The sequence below is a fragment of the Pimephales promelas genome, chromosome 16 (genome assembly GCF_988280905.1).
Source record: "Pimephales promelas chromosome 16, fPimPro1.hap1.1, whole genome shotgun sequence".
Lineage (NCBI taxonomy): Eukaryota > Metazoa > Chordata > Actinopteri > Cypriniformes > Leuciscidae > Pimephales > Pimephales promelas.
The window spans coordinates 2,575,474-2,594,777 of NC_142784.1; the positions used below are offsets into that span (position 1 = coordinate 2,575,474).

The 19,304-nt window shown below is 41.2% G+C and overlaps 1 protein-coding gene and 1 pseudogene across 1 annotated transcript; both read right to left on the reverse strand.

The window, feature by feature from the left end:
- Positions 1-1,611: 1,611 nt before the first annotated feature.
- LOC148971929 (uncharacterized) lies at positions 1,612-5,052 on the reverse strand (annotated as a pseudogene).
- Positions 5,053-7,525: 2,473 nt separating this feature from the next.
- On the reverse strand, positions 7,526-18,899 carry bud23 (BUD23 rRNA methyltransferase and ribosome maturation factor). The gene is made up of 12 exons (XM_039654011.2): positions 18,740-18,899; positions 16,681-16,718; positions 16,456-16,551; positions 13,936-14,018; positions 12,205-12,301; positions 12,025-12,121; positions 11,906-11,956; positions 10,030-10,115; positions 9,883-9,928; positions 9,743-9,804; positions 9,065-9,154; positions 7,526-7,767 (listed from the first exon to the last, which is right to left on the reverse strand). Exons 1-12 carry the CDS (start codon positions 18,779-18,781, stop codon positions 7,713-7,715), a joined length of 843 nt encoding a protein of 280 aa, XP_039509945.2. The 5' UTR covers positions 18,782-18,899; the 3' UTR covers positions 7,526-7,712.
- Positions 18,900-19,304: the final 405 nt, after the last annotated feature.

Here is a 19,304-nt window from a genome sequence, read left to right on the forward strand (position 1 = left end):
TAAGTTTATCAAACGACGAGAACACTTTTGTGCGCAAAAAAACAACAAAAATAACGACTTTATTTCAACTATTCACTTCCTTCTCCATGAGCCTGTAGTCAGTTAACGTAGTGTGATTGCGTAGAGCTACGTCACACATAGGCTCACTATTGGCCGACGCTGGTCATGTGTGTGTGATGCGTGTGACGTACAATAACAGAAGCTTACGCTATTAAACTAGTAACCTGACTCGCGCAGAGGGAGAAATAAACGAATAGTTGAAATAAAGTCGTTATTTTTGTTGTTGTTTTTGCGCACAAAAGTGTTCTCGTCGTTTGATAAACTTAAGATTGAGCCCCTGTAGTCACTTGGACTATTTTAACGATGTCTTTAATGACTTTTCGAGGACAGCAAGAGCCAGTCCCTCAAGAAGCCTATGGACTGTATGCAGGAGCGATCTTAATATCTTAAATATCTTAATTTGTGTACCGAAGATGAACGAAGGTCTTACGGGGTTGGAACAACATGAGGGTGAGTAAATACTGACAGAATTTTCATTTTTGGGTGAACTAACCCTTTAACATAATTTTGGACATAAATTTGGACATAAACCCTGGACATAAACCCTGGTCTGGACATAAACCTAGACATAAACCTGGACATAAACCTGGACTAGGCAGTTGCAAAAACTTGCGTCTAATAAAAAAAAACGATTAGATTTTGGGGAAAAATAAAATCCGTTTTTAAACTTTTGGCTTCCCGTACATTCAGTTGTGCTTCTTGCTCGTATTCAAATCTGATGGTATGTATGGTAACTGGCCAACTACGCATTATTTGTAGTATGATAAAGGGAAATAAAGCATAAAAGGAACAGGAATTCCAGTAGGGAACAGAATTGACTGCTACACCGGTCGCGTGCAGCGCTGCAGCCACGTATACAGAGTTTACCTGGACATAACGGATGATAGTTGGCATTTACGTGTTCCGTCACCCCAGACGAATGCCTGAGCACATAGGTATCACTAGGCCCTTTATAGGGGGGCTTCAGCCCAGCCCCCTAAAAGAAATTGTGATTAACTCCGTAAACAGCAGCAGCTTGCTGTACATGTCAAAAAGTGCCTTGCTTGATGACTTCCTCTGTCTGTAAATCAGTGTTGTAGTGGTGTGCTAGTTCTGCTAAATGTGGCTCAGACAGATACTGGACTACATGTGTGTTTGTACAGGAAACGTGTGTGTGTGTGTTTGTAAAGTGAAGAATGAATCAGGTAGTCTTGTATATGGCTCAGTCAGTACACCTACTCCCATATATGAAACACAGGGAATACAATGGAAGAGTGTTTTGTATTGTATTGACTGGACTCCACACACAGACTGCCATTCTCAAGAGTGCTTTATTGCTCAACATCCTTTTACAAGCAACATAAAGCAACACCACTAAACAGCGTCCTCTATTGGTTAACTGTTACAATAGTCAGTTCAGTACAGTGGATTGCAATAAGGTTAGTATATAACAGTCCATTTTCATCCCAAGGCATCACCTAACTGACGCCTTGGGAAGCATTTTGACCATGCATCAATATCTGACGCTTTAGGGGCCCTTTAGCGTCAGTTAGATGACGCCCTAGGATCACGTGTAAACCTACCCCTACCCCAGACCTAAACCTACCCACGTCATCTAACTGACGCTTTTCCTTTAGCGTCAGTTAGATGACGCCGTAGGATCGCGTCATATAACTGACGCTAAAGGGCGCCTAAAGCGTCGAATATTGAAGCATGGTCAAAAGGTGACGCCTTGGGGTAAGAATGCGTTGTATATAACCCTACCCTAATACTCAAACAATATTTTTTTAATCATATCCTAATTGGGGTAAAATGAAAACCCTAGAATCGCCTCTGCCTGCGCGGCCAACTTGACTCAAAATGATTCATGTTTTTAGCCTGCTCTAGCTGGCATCAGTCTAACAGCGCTCTTCAATATCAGAATAGCTAGTGGCGGTTGAGGAGATTTCCCACTTCCATGTGTAATGTGATTTGAGTACCCAGAAAAGCACTGTATAAATGTAAGGAAATTATTATTAAGATAGTGACTTGTTGATAAAGACCATTGACTAATACTGATTAAGATAATCAAATATGGTTTTAATGATGATTAGAATATTAACCCTCAACTACTAACCGTCAGAAGTCAAATCGTGGTTTAGTTAAACTGGTAACCATTTCACCCCTAACCCTCAAACTAGAGTGAAGTTGTCACAACTCCCAGGTTGGGAAACGCTGACTTAGAAGACTTAGGTCTGGACGGAACCAATGGAGACTTTAGACCAGCAAGTATTTCCTCTTCTAGATACTAATTTCATTCTTCGGCTAACCATCAAACCAGCACCTCAGCGCTAGGAGTGTGTGAGGAGCTCCAATCCATTCAAATTAACGAACGGCTGATATTCCCTGGACGACAGACGCTGATGCCGGCTCACACACCAGGACCGGCTCCACAGTGGGCTCGGGATCCAGGATGAACATGGCCTCTGCCAATCGCTCTAGCTGTGTTCATGTCGGGCCTGTGCTCAGAGTCGACGGTGGGGTTTTACGATACAGTACGATACAGCTCTTCTGGGGTTTGGGGACGTCTCCCAGTACCAGCAGAAAAACCACCTGGTCCGGACACTGCATTGTCTGTGGCATGGTGAAGCTCACCGGAGACAGCAACAAGATCGTCAGTTGGGACTGGGTTTGGCCGGTCTGTAACATAAGATGGGGCAAAGGCCTCTTCTGGAAAAACATCCCTGTTATAGGGAAAAAATTCCAGTCACCTTGAATCCTGATTGGATGCGATTTGGCGTTGAAGCCAATGGGTATGCTGTGGCAACAAATCCAGGCATATGGTTGTTCAGCATCCTTGAATCACAGCCTCTTCTGAGGCCCATACACAGTGTGGTCAAGGGGCTGTAGCCGATGGGAGCAGTGTTGGGGTTATGATAGCATGACTGTTTACACTGATACACTGAAACATACACTGTTTTCTTTGGCATAGTTCAAGCCATTGAGAGATCGGACTCATGGTTGTCAAGCAAAACGAGACATGGCTTCTCTTTTGAGCATTCTGTTCTCTCCACAAAATGCTTCGGGAAATCAACAAAGTGTTCTTCCTTCATCCATCCTGATGGGTTTGCTCCTCCTTTGCAACCTGTAGGTCCATTCAGAATGAAGTGGTCCCTGAAATTTACTCTGGGGAAGATATAATAAGGAGGACTGCTGTTCCCTTTGGCTGAAACGGCGCAAGCAAGGGTAATGAGCATCCCTCGTTCTGCAGAGGTTATTGACCCCTGGTTATTTGCTTAAATCCCCGCCTGGCAATGACCCTGTTGGGTTTCTGGACTGTAGTGACACCTGTCTCATCCATGTTCCAGATATCACCTGGAGGAAACCGGTGCCTATGCATGACTGTATCTAGGTTGTTGAAGAAGGCTTTAATGTTTTCTTTATTAAAACTCGTAGCACGAGCAAGGCTTGTGGCTTCCTGACGGAAAGGGAAGGATGCTGTTAGATTTTGGTGTTGCCGATGTTGGCTCGCCAATGTATTGGATTTCTCCAATACATAAAATAAGTAAACTTGACCAGTTCTTGTAGGGAGAAGAATTTATCGAAGCAGTCCTTCAGCAGCGGTGTTAGCATGTGCCCTTCAACAATCTTATCCCAAAGTTCTGTCTGTGAGAAATATCAAAATCTATCATTTCCTATTGTCAATTTCCTATCAAAATATAGCTGATCCTATATCAACTGACATCCTTACATTTTATATAACTCTATCTAGCATTGTTCTAAAATGTATTTAGTGGGGAGAACGTTTTTTTGTTTTAACACAGTAAAATAAGTTATCCTCACCTCAAAAGTTCGATGACTTTAGTAAATGGGTGTGTTCAGGTCAAGAGGGCAGTCATTTTAATGTCATATTTTTGTGATAGCGCCCTCTACTGTACTGGAATTGAACTGTGTGCCAACCAACCCTTGACCCAACCAGCCCCACTCTCCCTACAGAAGTAATCAATGAATTATCAGGGAGGGTCATGCCTTTTTTCACAATCATTTTGGAGGGTCATAGAAAAAATATTGCTGGCGATAATAAAGTCTTTTTTTATTACAGATCTCAAAAACTTTTTTCGTGTACCCCCTGAAATCAGCCCACGTACCACAGTTTGACAACCGTGGGAGTAGACTATTCACCATGCGCCATCATGCAACCAGGGGCAGTTCTAGAACCTTTTTAGCTGTGTTTCAGCCCTGTCTCATTAAAACCAAAGATGTTCATTAGTGATTGTATATCAAGAGCAGGGACACGTTTGTGAGCATTTTGTTTCGATTAGTCTCTGCAACAGTGTTAAGGTGTGCAAGTAAACACTGCATAACAGCGGCAACAAACAGCTGATTTAAAAGAGAAAAACACATTCCTGATAGGCTCTTGTTCAACAAACAAACAAAATGAATATTCAGGTAGTCAACTAGTGATGTTTCATTACTATTTAAGTATACAAGATGTTTCAATAAGTGGTAGGGACAATATCGGCAAAAAATGTCCCATGCACCTGCAAATTACACATGATCGCGAGAAAACCTTGAGCCTTGAGTAAGTGCACGTTGATCATAAATGTACCAATTCCCAAGATGGACTTTATTTGAGAGAGAGGGGTGTACCAGAGGAGAACCTGACAAAAATGGAAGAAGACAAGAAATGTCACTTGCCGGATGCGCACGAGGTTTACTGTTGCAGTTTTGTGGTGAAAGGGTTTCACCAATAAGTGGACAAACACACAACTCAACCAGTAGGCTAATGTCCGATTTGCGAATCAATTAGCCCCAAATTGATTCGCAAAGTCCCTTCCTGCTTCAAACGCTCCACCATCATCCCCATCCTAAAGAAACAAATCACAGGACTAAATGACTTCACACCAGCTCCCTTACTCCTGTGGTTGGGAATTCATTCGAGGGACTGGTGCTGGCCCGCCTGAGGGACATCCCTGGACCCCTCATCGAGCAAACATGCAACAGCTCGACCGGCGTGGGACTTACAGCATCCATCATGCCAGATATCCTCCTGACTAAAGGGCAAAATTTATACTTCTGCGTCGAGAGTACGCCGTAGTGAACATTTATACTTCTGCGTTCAGGTCTTGGTTGCTCTGCAGTACTGCTCCAAAACGCTAGTTGGCGGCGGAGGGTTTTAATGTTCCACTGTATTTAGATTACTCTCGACTAGGTTACTACAAGCAATAGCAACTGAAAGAGAGCAGATCATGTTGGAGTTGGAGCTAATTGAGGTGGGAAAACAGTTCATTTTAGTGAAATTACTAAAACTAAAAGGCAGAAACGAGAGAAGGCGTCGGAGGAGAAGGTACGTGCGGAAATGCGTAGGAGGAAATACGATGCTACCAAGCCGACCAATCACAGATCTTGCGGTCCGCATCGTCGCGACATGTAGTTACATTTTTAAGGAGGTGCGCGTCAGGCTACGGCGAAGGGTACGCGGTATAATATGGGTCTGTGCGTATGCTACGCTGTACCTACTGCGCGCACCCTACGCAGAAGTATAAATTGGCCTTAAAGGGTTAGTTCACCCAAAAATTCTGTCAGTATTTACTCACCCTCATGTTATTCCAACCCCGTAAGACCTTCGTTCATCTTCGGAACACAAATTAAGATATTTAAGATAGCTCCTGCATACTAGTCCATAGGCTTCTTGAGGGACTGGCTCTTGCTGTCCTCGAAAAGTCATTAAAGACATCGTTAAAATAGTCCAAGTGACTACAGGGGCTCAATCTTAACTTTATCAAGCGACGAGAACACTTTTGTGCGCAAAAACAACAAAAATAACGACTTTATTTCAACTATTCACTTCCTTCTCCATGCGGCAGTAGTCAGTTAACGTAGTGTGATTGCGTAGAGCTACGTCACACGTAGGCTCACTATTGGCCGACGCTGGTCATGTGTGTGTGATGCGTGTGACGTACAATAACAGAAGCTTACGCTATTAAACTAGTAAACTGACTCGCGCAGAGGGAGAAATAAACCAATAGTTGAAATAAAGTCCTTATTTTTGTTGTTTTTTTGCGCACAAAAGTGTTCTCGTCGTTTGATAAACTTAAGATTGAGCCCCTGTAGTCACTTGGACTATTTTAACGATGTCTTTAATGACTTTTCGGGGACGGCAAGAGCCAGTCCCTCAAGAAGCCTATGGACTGTATGCAGGAGCGATCTTAATATCTTAAATATCTTAATTTGTGTTGCGAAGATGAACGAAGGTCTTACGGGGTTGGAACAACATGAGGGTGAGTAAATACTGACAGAAGTTTCATTTTTGGGTGAACTAACCCTTTAAACTAACCCAGCTCTCTGTTCCTGCTACAATAACATGTCAAACTGTTGCAGTTTTATGGTGAATGGGTCTCACCAAAGATGCATGTTTCATAGCACCTGTTTTAAAAACTTATATAAGTAATATAATGGCGCTTTTCCACTGCATAGTACGGTACGGTACGGCTCAGTACGCTTCGACTCGGCGCGGAACAGTTCGGATCGCTTTTCGTTTCCACTGCAGTAGTACCCCTCTTTAAAAGTGTGTGGGACTGATCGTTATTTGCGCGCGCCTCTACTGCCATGACATCATCTTAAAAGCGCCACATTTTCAAACCCACAACACAGGAACAATGGAGACTATCGAGGGGATGGTGTTCCTGATTCTCGGTATGTGGTTGTTTTTAACTGCTAGATGTGTTTAAAATGAGGCTGATGGCAGCAAAACAAAAAAGTGTCTCGTGTCGCAAATCCAATGACGCTAGTAGTGACGCAGGGAATGACGATTCTGTCTGACCAATCAGTGATCTGCAGTGTTTCACGTCACATTTTAGTACCGGTACGGTACGCTTGGAACCTCAACAGACCAGGTACCATTTAAGGCGACCTGAAGCGAACCGTACTGTACCGTACCATGCAGTGGAAAAGCACCACAAGTGAGACGTACCGAACCGTACCGTACTATGCGGTGGAAAAGCGCCTAAAGTGGACAAACACACAACACAACCAGTAGGCTAATGTCCGATTTGCGAATCAATTAGCCCCAAAATGATTTGCGAAGTCCCTTCCTGCTTCAAACGCTCCACCATCATCCCCATCCTAAAGAAACAACAAATCACAGGACTAAATGACTTCAGACCAGCTCCCTTACTCCTGTGGTTGTGAAGTCATTCGAGGGACTGGTGCTGGCCCGTCTGAGGGACATCCCTGGACCCCTCATCGAGCAAACATGGGACTGGACTCATCCTGCAACAGCTCGACTGGCGTGGGACTTACAGCATCGATCACGCAAGACATCCTCCTGACTAAACTAACCCAGCTCTCTGTTCCTGCTACAATATCATGTCAACGAGGTCCCACATGTACAAAGCATCAAATCAGTGACAGTGTTTGTTAGTGAACTGTGAGCTGTTTATGCTAGAGATAACGCACAGCTCCAGGTTCATGCTCAATGCACATCTATGAAGGAATCGACAACTGACACGATGAAATCTGGTTTATTAAAGCTTCTGTAAACGCAGACATATAATCCACATAGTGATCTTATGAGACAAGGAGTCCAAGAATTGATGAGTCTCCACGTTGTGATATGTTTCCTGAAAGCACATAGTTCTGGTTTCCTCTGATTGGTCAGAGTGTGTGAGAGGACCATATGAAGCCGTTGAGGGTCAGAAGTGAGGTCTCCTGTGACGCCCGGTGTATTTGGTGTCGGCTCTTACGTCCCTGAGAGAGGAAGAGCAGCACTCAGCACAGCTGAACATCCAACTAAAGCCAAGTTCACACTACTTGATTTTAAGCCCGATTTGCAAATCGTTGAGCTCACGACAGGTCAGGGTGTTAACACATGCAAATCGCGGGCGATGAACGCTTGCCAATCTCTTAGTATGAAAGAGCCAACAACGCATCAAAGACGATCGCCGAGCCCAGAAAAATATCTAGCATGCTAGATATCCAGAGCCGTCGCGTGACTCAACCTCAGTGATGTCATGAGCTATAGCCAATCAGAGCAAGGCATGGGTTGAGGTCACCGAATAAATCTTATTTTTTTCTTTTTTTTGCATTTTTTTTTTTCTCAGAGCAGATCGTCGCGCAAACAGTGTTCAGCACTAGTTTCTGTCTGACGTCCATATTCGCGTGTCGTGTTCTTCGTCTTCTTCGCTAGGGTTGGGTATCGAGAATCGAGTATCGATTGGAACCGAGACTAACTTTTCGTTTTTCCCGGAATCGTTCAAAAGTTAGAGTTTCGATTCCTAGTTTCGATATTCACAGTCCGCCGAGCGGAAGAAGAAACCGCTGAACAACACCAACGAAGAAGCGTCTACCGGAAGTGTTGGCATAACCACGCGAGTCGAACATGAGTAGCTTACGTCGGCGATCCAAAGTGTGGCTTCACTTTTCTAAAAATAACGAAATCTCGGCAAAATGCAAAATTTGTGACAAAAGGAGTATTTTTACAGAAGGAGTATTTCCTTCAGAAAGGCCGTTGGTTAGCAAGGTTAGCTAAACTTTTTTGACCCTGCCTCTTAAAAGAATCGGAATCGAGAATCGTTAGGAACCGGAATCGAAACAAGGAATCGGAATCGGAATCGTTCAAATTCAAACGATACCCAACCCTATTCTTCGCTGGACGTGCTGTTTCGCGTAATTTCCGGTTCGTCTTATCGCGCGATTTTCCGTGACAAAACGTGGTTTGTAGACAAGATAGAATTGTTGGGTGACAGAGTTGTTGTCCACTCGTGTAGAGCGTTACCTCCTGTTGTGGATCAATCACGTTCTGTCGTGAACAGCTCAACAACTTGAACAATCCTGATTTCACTGAGAGCAAGTCATGTAGTGTGAACTTGGCTTAACCAGACGAGCAACTAAATCAATCTAATGACTCATTCTCATTTAGTGCCGCCATTTTCTCAAAGGATTCGCAGCGTTTCAGTCTTTCATTAAAGACTTGACAGGCACTGAAGATGAGAGTTGATAAATAAGGGTTTTTATCATATTTAGCATAACAAGAGCTGAAACACACCTCCCCTGCCGGCGCCGTCTCTCCTTCTTCTCCACGATCCAGTCCTTGCTCTTCTTCACTGACTTTCCTTTCATATTTTTGAACCGGGACCTTTCACGGGAAGAGCAGTACAGTGAGTGTGTGCTGGAGGACCGAGTGAAACTGTGTTTACACGCATGGGAACTGGGATTTAAAGCTCTGATGGAAATGTGTGATGCAATACACACACAATATTTCATCTCTTCGAGTTCTGCTGCGAATTATTCAATGTGTGTGTGGCTCGGCTGGCGCTCCAGAAATCAAGCGTATTGTTCAGAGGCCACTGCTCTTTCATACTGATTAAAATTAAAGATTATAGTATAACTAATATATATTTCCACTATATCTTTCTGATTTAATAGTGCAGTATCCGATCAGTTTGGGGCCGATACCCAGAATCGGATTCAGGAACATTTTTGGATGGAAGAAAAAACGATAAATTGATGAAAAAATTATAATTACGATAATAAAGAGCACACAAAATGAATATAATGTTAAAATCACACACATTATGTATTTCATAATTAGTAATTTCATTATAATTGTAAGTTTGAGATAGTTTTGCATCATGTTACAGAAGGAAAGCGTTTGAGAACCTCTGATGCGAGTGAAATATTGCCTCATAAATCATCGTGTATATTCAGAGATGTGCGTTTTTACCTCTGTGCTGTAAACTGAGCCTGACTCGACACACCTCTGTCAGTCGCCTCTGACTCTAAACCCTGGAAAACAAGACAAGCTCATAAACACCCTCTGTGTGTGTGTGTGTGTGTGTGTGTTCATACTGAGGCTGTACACACCTTGGGTAAAACTCCTGATACACCAGCAAATAGACACAGGAAAAATCTAAAGACAAAAAGGTTTGCAGCGTCACTCAATATGAACACTTAACCCGATAAATATGTCTTCTGATCAATGATGATGGGAATATCGAGCTGAAAAGGTACTTTTTGGCTTTGCTGCTGTTGGGATAGTCCACGACCAAACCGCCTGTGAAACCGGCTTTCATGGCCTGAGCTGTTATCAGCTCCAGCTGAGAGCAAAAACACACAACACTATTACAAATACAAATCATAATCATAACAAATCAATATTTCCATTAAGTTTTTTTTTTCCAAAGAAGAAAAAAAGAAGGGGTGAAAGAAAAGATAGCAGACTAGAATAAGAGTTAAGGCTTTTTTTTGAAATCCCCCTGTGGTGAAAATCCAGCTTTTAATGTTGTTTATGTGTGTTGTTAATACGTGTAAATTCCTATTTGGGTGATTCTTTAACTATTCTTGTCCCTGGATGAAATAATAAAATCTAAAAAACATTTCTTCTTTTTTGTTTTTGTCAGACTTACTTCACCCTAAGGGGAACTTATAAAAAATTTATCATGGCTCAATCATTCTTTTTATTATATAATATGAGGCCTTTTATGCATGATCTTTACTGTTTTCCCCCGGTCCCTAAGCCAAAATTACAATTATATGTAATTTTTAGGGCTGTGCAAAAATTAATTGCGATTAATCGCATCCAAAATAAAAGTCTGTGTTTACATAATATATTTGTGTGTGCTGTATATAATTATTTTGTATATAAAATTACACACACATGCATGTATATATTTAAGAAAATGTGTTATTCATATATGAAATATTTATATTTATATAATATGGATTATGTATTTATTAATATATACAGAATTTAAGCGCAAATAATTCTTAAATATATACATGCATGCATAGGTATTTATATATACAAAATAATTATATACAGCACACAAAAATATATTATGTAAACACAGACTTTTATTTTGGATGCGATTAATCGCAATTAACTTTTGCACAGCCCTAGTAATTTTATAAAAAACTTTTTTCCAAATTTGTTTAAACTTTCTATATATCAATGCATAATTAAAATGTAAGTACTCTGATAAAAAAAAAAAAAGAGTATAAAAATCGAGTGACTCTGCACTAAACGCAGCTCATTAGCTTTAAGAAACACCATGTGTAAATTCATATTTTCGGTATTTCCTCCTTAAAACTGCAGTGAACCAAAGACAGTCTCAAAAACACGGTGTTTCTGACGTCACAAACGACCTTGTAACCAATCAGATCAACGTGTGATCGTCAACCAGTGGATCTCTTTGAGTGAGTGAGTGGGGGCGGGGCTCATTAGCATATTCATAGAGCCACGTATACTAAATGAGGCAAGGGTGTCGAGTTACACGACATTTTTTTCAAGGAAAAAACAGTGTAATTTTGGTGATCGGAGGTGAGTTTAAGGGATAAAATCACTACAGGGGGACTTTTAACGGTTTTCCTAAACTCAAGCAAGCGGTGCAACAGTCCAGATCTGCAGTTAGGCCGTGTGTCCACCAAAGCGTTTTTCCACGCGCCTGGCGTATGTTTTCAATTGTTTTCAATGGGAACGCCGCGTTTTTTAAACGCCATGAGCGTAACGAGGCGCTGAGCGTTTTTTTCACGCTGAAGCGCCCGGCGTTTTTTACTGGTCGCTGGGAGTTGAAAAATGTTCAACTTTGGATAAAACGCAGCGCTCATCATTGTCACTTTTTACCCAGCCGTCCAATCACAGTGGAGGAGGGGCGGGACTAATACCACACCGACCAACTGTCACAACATTTAAACTGCTGCGGATATTCTGTATCATAGCAACGAAACGTCTCAACGGAAAAAAACGCTCTCAAGCGCCCAAAGCACGGCGTCTTCAGCAGAGCGGCTAACGGCTTTGGTGGACACACGGCCTTATTGATAGTAAATCCAGCAGGCTTTGTACAAAGAGAGAAAGTAGGGATAATATCATGAGCGCTGAGATCCCGACCTGCTCCGAGTTCTCAGGGTAAATCTGGAAGACGGCGCGCGCTCCTCTCACCTACAACAACATCATCATCATCATCTGTCTGTGAGTTCCTGCCGTGTGAAAGTGATGATTAAACTCACCAGTGTGGAGTACAGCGAGCTGAAGAAGCGGTACAGTCTCTTCGGGGGACTGTGTGTTTTCTTATCCGCGTTACACAGCCACTGCAGCGCTGAAATACTGACGCAACAACACAAAGCTGCTCACACACACCTCATCCATCACATCTCATAGCTCACACACACCTCTCCACGAGCTCATACCTCACACAGCCGTCGAACGTGCCCGGTCTGAAGGGCATCCCCTGACCCATGTCTGCCAGCACCAGATCTCCCTCCACCTCCCGCCGCAGCGCCACGTCTGCACGCACACAATATATATATCATATCCATCTGATGCTATAATCAGAAAGTGTGTGTGTTGTAGCACCTCTACATATTAATATATAATTAATGACAGTAATATATGTAAAGTGAAAAGAAGTGTTTATCTCTTGACTGATAAAACGATGATCTTATATTAACTCCATTTCCCATAATGCTGTGCTGTGTCAGTGGCTGACCCTGTTAAGCCAATTCTCCAAGGTTTAGAGAAAAACGAGGATAAGCGGGAATGTCTTTACTGTCTCCACCCAGGGCATCTCTTTTCAAATTGCAAAGCCTGGAAACAGAATAAGTCCAGTCCATTTGTAATGAGAAGTTTAGTAGCGCTCTCCGAGGATTCTGACTTCAAGCCAATCCTGATGCTTAGAGACACGGACTCTACTTTGGGACAGTGGTGCTTTCGTTCCCTGCAGTGGCTCTAGCGTTTCAGTCCGCGGGATCGAACTGGGCTGCGTCTCAACTCGCCTGCACAGAACTCATCTACAGTCCGATCTGGTTTCAGGTCTCATATTATTTAGTTACCGTTTGAGTTTTTGATAAATCATTTTCTTGCTGTTGCAGATGACTTAAGCAATCTAGAATAGTTTTAGCTAAATAACAGGTCTGGATCTCCATTTATTTAACACATTACGACAACAAAAGCACTTGAACGCAACACACTGGTAAATGCGTTCAAAAGTGGAAAATCTCCAAGTTTGCTGCGATGCCTCGCTGGCTGGATCTACCTGTGCTTTTCGGAGTGTTTCAGGACTGTTTGGATATACAATTGGACCCATCACTGTGGGCGTTGGAATATCTTTTTGGGACCGACTTTTTACTCAGTAAGAGATATTTGCTCCAGCTGACAGTGTTGTAGTACTCGAGACTCGGACTCGTCTCGGACTCGGTCTCGAGACCATATTTTAATGGTCTCGGTCTTGTCATGGACTCGTGTGCATTTGGACTCGGAATTGACTCGTACTCGAACATTTTTTTTTTTTAGGACTCGGGATTATTCCAGAGTCCACTCGAGTTCAATTCAAAATATTTTTCATGATTATTAATGTATGTTAATAAAATATTTCTTTAAATTGATTGACACGCCCAGTGATTGGTGATTTTCTAGTGCGCAACTGCGCATGACAAATTGTAATAAAATTACTTTTAACACCACCTACTATGTGGCCTTTTTACCCTAAACTGATCATATTTTTTAAACTCTAAGTAAATTCAGTAAAAAAAAAAAAAAAAAAAAGGATTTCTCTAAGTAAATTAGGTAATCAACCCTCACTGGTCTCGGTCTCGACTCGGACTCGACCGTCTCTGGTCTCGGACTCGACTCTCTATGGACTCGGTCTTGACTCGGACTCGAGTGAGGTGGTCTCGACTACAACACTGCCAGCTGATATTAGAGAGATTATAGATCAGTCATATAGACTGCGACATCTATCCTTGTTGTGTGGAGAGGTTGGGACTTGTATATATGTTATGATTGATACAAAACACTAAATTTGCACATGAAGGTGGAACCGTATTTATTTGTGTTTGTGTAAACTCGCTAATATTGAGAGTTGTGTGATTGTGTGTGAGAGAGAGAGTGTGTGTGTGTATAATATATATATATATATTCACCCAGCATGGCTGTGCTGATGTCCACCCCGACCCAGTAGTGTCCGACCTCCGATAAATGATCTCCACTGATTCCAGATCCACAGCTGACGGGTTCAAGCAGGAGAAACCAGGTCAACATGCTGTTACCAGTGTAATGACAGTGTATGACAATCGGTTTTGATGAGGAAAATAAACTGTACAACTAGTGCGGATTAGAACCCAGAACCTCTGACAAACCTGGCAAAAGTTCTGCTTCTGGACCATTAAAGTTCATGGGGATAATTGTCGGATCTGTGTATATAATCACGCGAAAATTCTCACCACCAACAACATATATTAGATCTGATTAAACGACAAATTAAACACAATGTACTATTGTATACTAACACGCTCTGAGCGAGTAACGTTAAATACAAGTACTCCACATCGACTCTAGGGGTCGCTGTTCGACAAAAACGTGATTCCTGCATAGTGCCCTCTGACGGCTTCAGTGAGTTAAAGGTGGAATACCTAAGATTTTTGCATTAAAATATCCCAAAATCACAAGGCCAGTGTTATATATTTAGTTAAGATGATAACATTCAAACAATGTTTAAATCGCGAGAAAATTGAGATTTTAATCAAGGAAACGGGGCGTGTGAGCAGGGGTGAGCTGGGAGTCGCCAGTCAATCGCGTCATTACCCTTGGTTTCCGCTCGTACTGCGTGTAGTCCTGGACAAATGCGGTAGTTGTAGTTGTGCGTTAGCGTCTATCAAGCAACAAACGTTAGCTTGTTTCGCGCATTTGTTATGGAATGGATCACAATTATTCTTTAGCGATTGCACCTGGTTCTGTCGACAAAGACAAGTCTCATAAACGCAAACGTCAACGAACGGGTCAACCAAACGACCCAAGAAGAATTTGGGACAAGAGAAATAAAACCAGCTCAACATCGGTGTGGCATTTCCTAAGTGGCGAGAACTTCGTGAAAAACTCTTAACTAGAAAGAGACGCCGATCTTGCATGTGTTTTACTTGACAGGTGAGTAACACCGTGTTCTGTATTCAAATTTCGTGTCAGTAAACGATGCAAAACAATTATTACTATTGTTAGAATGTCTTGTTGTCTATACATATGATGTGAAAAATCGTAAGGTCATGTTCACCGCGAATACTGTTGGCTGTATCTTAGAAAACGACGTTTATCTGAAAAGCGTTTCAACCGTCCCGACTCTCCCTTAACATCTGTGATAACTAATTTACCTTTAAACCTGACTTTTCTTGCGGTTATTTCAGTTTAATGAAAAACAAGCATGTCATTAAATGCTACAGTTATAGAAATCGATAATTACATTACAATTTTCGATTCCCGTCTGACTGATTTATCCACGGTGGAGTTGAAAACAACAGTTCCCATCATTCCGCGTTCCTCCACGTCGTCATCAAGCAAAGCCGTTGTTGTTGTTTTGAATGTAGCGCCCTCTAGTGGCATAAAATCTTAGGTATTGTAACTTTAAGTCTAGTTCACACTACAGGATTTTATGCCCGATTTGCGAATCGTTGAGCTCGCCGACAGGTCAGGGTGTTAACACGTGCAAATCGCGGGGGATTAGCGGACGATGAACGCTTGGCAATCTGTTAGTATGAAAGAGCCAACAACGCATCAAAGACGCTCGTAAACGCGTCGCAGAGCCCAGAAAAACATCTAGCCTGCTAGATATCCAGAGCCGTCGCGCGACTCAACCTCAGTGATGTCATGAGTACAGCCAATCATAGCAACGCATGGGTTGAGGACACCAGGTAAATCTTAGCTTTTCTTTTTTTGCAGAGCAAATCATCGCGCAAACAGTTTGCAGCGATAGTTTCTGTCTGACGTCCATATTCGCGTGTCGTGTTCTTCGTCTTCTTCGCTGGGTATTGGCGCACGTGCTGTTTCGCGTCATTTCGGGTTCGTCTTATCGCGTGATTTTTTTGTGACAAAACCTGGTTTGTAGATTCAGATTCAGATTATTTTATTTCATGCCATGTCAGCAGTCAGAGCTATTTTCATGGCAAAAATTCATTTACAAAAATCATATAAATACAACAAAAACAAAACAAATATAAACAAGAAGTCATATTATACAATATATTTTTTAAAATTAACGTATGATAAAAAAATCCAGAACCTTTTCAGGCATAATCTCATTAAACATGTCCTTCAAAGTAGTAACTTCATAAAAGAGCCTTCTGCTTGCATTAAGTCCAGGACAATCTAATAAAACATGATGTTTAAAATATGTGAGATCACCTTGATCCATCTCATGTGGGATATCTGTTGTCTCTGAAGGTTTCATGGACTAAGATGGGCTGGACTGCTGTCTCTCATAAGTACACGCGCTGATTATCATTTATACTGATCATTAATGTTGTTTTGTCTTTCACGGATAGATAAACTCATGAACTATTTGACAGTGGTGCGTGTGGTGACTCCCTTATTTTGTTGCGATTCAGAAGAGATCTTAGCGTGCCCCTTTAAATAAATACATATGCTTTTCTTTATGAAATGTGTGTTTGCATTACCCCACATCCAGCAGATAACAGGCCTGATCCTCCGGCAGACTGAGCAGCTCCACCGCTCGCTCCGACATCTGAGTCTGGATCTGCATTATCCGGGAGCTGCCCACACACACACACACACAGAAAGCAATTAATTACTTAAATATGGACACAAAAATAAAATGTATCATGTGCGAACAATGCTTTTATCTGTCGATGTCAGACAGCAACAGCCGCTTCTCCACTCACTTCTGGGAGTACTTCTTGGCCTCCTCTTCATTATAGTACTGTACAACAGAAAACAACGACACACACTTGTGTAAATGATACACACCAGCACATACAGTACAGACACACACACTACCTTGTGCATCAATTACAAAAAGTTACACATAGGTAAAAACAGGACAAAAACATCCATGTCAAAAAACTGTCATAAAAATGTGACGCTTTGGAGCACAGACTTAAGTTTGGTATCATTTTAAAGAAGACTCTTTGCAGATTATTGCTGAAGTAAAAAAATAATAATAAGTTATATAGGTATAAGTTTATGAAAATTATTTATAAAAAATATATTTTCTAAAAAAATTATATTTTATAAATCAGGTTCAACTCAAAACTGCCATAAATCTAAATAGGTTGTGTTCCAAATTTGAGGACGATATCTCAAAAAATGAGCTTTCGGTAACAGTTTGTTTGGGCGTAGTAACATATTTTCCCCATTGGGTGGCAGCAAAACCCCACTGGAGCTCACAGTGATTGGATTTGAATTTGCAGTTTTTCTCTCTCAGTATTACAAACACACACATGTGCACACACACACACACACACACATACTAACCACACTCTGACATCCATACCAACACACCCACACAAATATCGTTGCATAATTTATCCAGTTGGCTCTATAATATGCCGAACCAGAAAACAGGAATAAAGCGACATTTGTTTTATTGCCCAAACTTAAAAAAAAATGACACCATCTGATAAAAAAAAATAGTAAAAAATAAAATTTTGAAGCCTTGCCATCAGAATGAAAGCCTCTTAACAAAGATTGCATAATTTTATAGTTAACTGAACCGGGGATTAAAAATGGCAGTTTTAATGGGTTTCAATGGGGACATTTTTGTCCAAAAGGTGCTGAGAGGGAGTATTTTTTGTACCTAATGCAAAAAAATTTTTTTTTTAAGAAAATTACAGTAAAATTCCAATAAAAATACACAACAGTGCCAAGTTTTTTGCAGTTAGCTTTTACACAGGCAAAGTGATCAAAAAAAACAAAATTGAAAAGGACAAAAATGTCCATAAGGATGCACAAGGGTTAATGTTCGACTAATGTTATTTTCTTTCAGCATGCCTACATATATGATTGGTGGTTGTTTTGTAAAATAAGACCCGATCACGTGCTGTTTAGGTAACTACACTAGTGAGGGTCGATCCTCGGGCTACTGAAGCGCTTCGGGTCGAGGTCAGTGTCTAGCAGACGCTCAGCTATCGGATTGGGTTAAACCCAGAAAATGAGTTGATTTAAAAAAGAAATACGTGATCTGGATCAAACCTCTGTTCAAAACGCTTCAGTAAGATTCGGATACTTTTGATCCAAATAATCCTAAAGTTATCCCGATCCCAGGATACTTTTGATCCAAATTAGGGTGGATTCAGGAACAAAACTACTAACAAATATTAATATGTGTTCTTGATGTGGTTTAGATGATGTGTAGAGCACTTCAGATCTGGATTGCTCATCTGATCCACATTAACCAGTGGATGTTTTACCTTTTTTAACACCTTATGTTATAAAAAAAAAATGATATGCATGTTTTGAGTCTGTTTTCTGCATCTTTTTGACAAATCCCTACATTTAATAGAATAACGTACGTGACACTGTCTGTTACCAATCAAATAAAAGCAACATCAATAAAACCCATCATTGAAAGGCTTATCCTGAATGAACTTTAAAATTGGACAAGTTTAAAAGAGAAAATGTCTTATTCTGTCTTAACTGTTCAAATGATTGCTGTCTTCTTCAAATATGAATGCCACGATCATTCGCTTAATTAAAAACACAAACTGAATCCTGTTTCTTTACAGACTCAATCATTGACCATTGTTATGATGAATCATTTAGCAGTTAAACTCATGGAGAAGAAAATAGAGAATAATAATAACAACTCATAACTAGTGTGTCAGTGAGTGTCGCGGACTGATCGTCAGGCTCGTCTGTGTGTTTTGTATGTTGTTTGTTGTGTACATGTTCAATGACAACAGCCCATCTCAGCAGCACTGAAGAGTAAGTTAGTTCACTCACCACCTCTGGAGGAGCCATGTGCTCAGGTCTGCGGCAAGACATGATGATACTGACGGAGAATAAACCTGTAACCAGCAACTTCAGATCACAACACACAACTGTAACAACCACAACACATGTGGAGAACAGCGGGGTCTGGCGAGCGCTGATGACGTCACCTCCCGGCGACAGACACGAGACCGCAGCCACAGGCAGCAAAATATAATATTTTACTTTGAACGAATAAAAATAATTAACTTGTAATCGCAGTCGACTGTGACATGTCCGATCTGAAAAGCGCTGAGAAAAGTGACAGTTGCGGACATGGTGTGACATTTGTGATTTTATCAAATGTTATGTGAATCCTAACTTATAGGATTAATTTATATGAATCTACACATAGAACTGTAATTATTAGTTTTCATTAATGTGAAAATAAAATTTAATAGGCCAATTTCACATTCACAAATGTACATTTTCTAAATGCAATCCTCTTTTTTTTTATTTAAACATGAAAATGTATTTTGAATCTTCTCAAAAAACGTAAATGTTATAAGAACAATGGCTGTGTTTAAGGGTTTGCACT

Coding starts and splice junctions, on each gene's coding strand:
- bud23 (XM_039654011.2), bottom strand. CDS start 18,781: ATGTCTTGCCGCAGACCTGAGCACATGGCTCCTCCAGAGGTG. Junction 16,552..16,680: donor GCCAAGAAGTACTCCCAGAA/GTGAGTGGAGAA, acceptor GTGTGTGGGCAG/CTCCCGGATAATGCAGATCC. Junction 9,155..9,742: donor GCTCAGTTTACAGCACAGAG/GTAAAAACGCAC, acceptor TTCCCGTGAAAG/GTCCCGGTTCAAAAATATGA.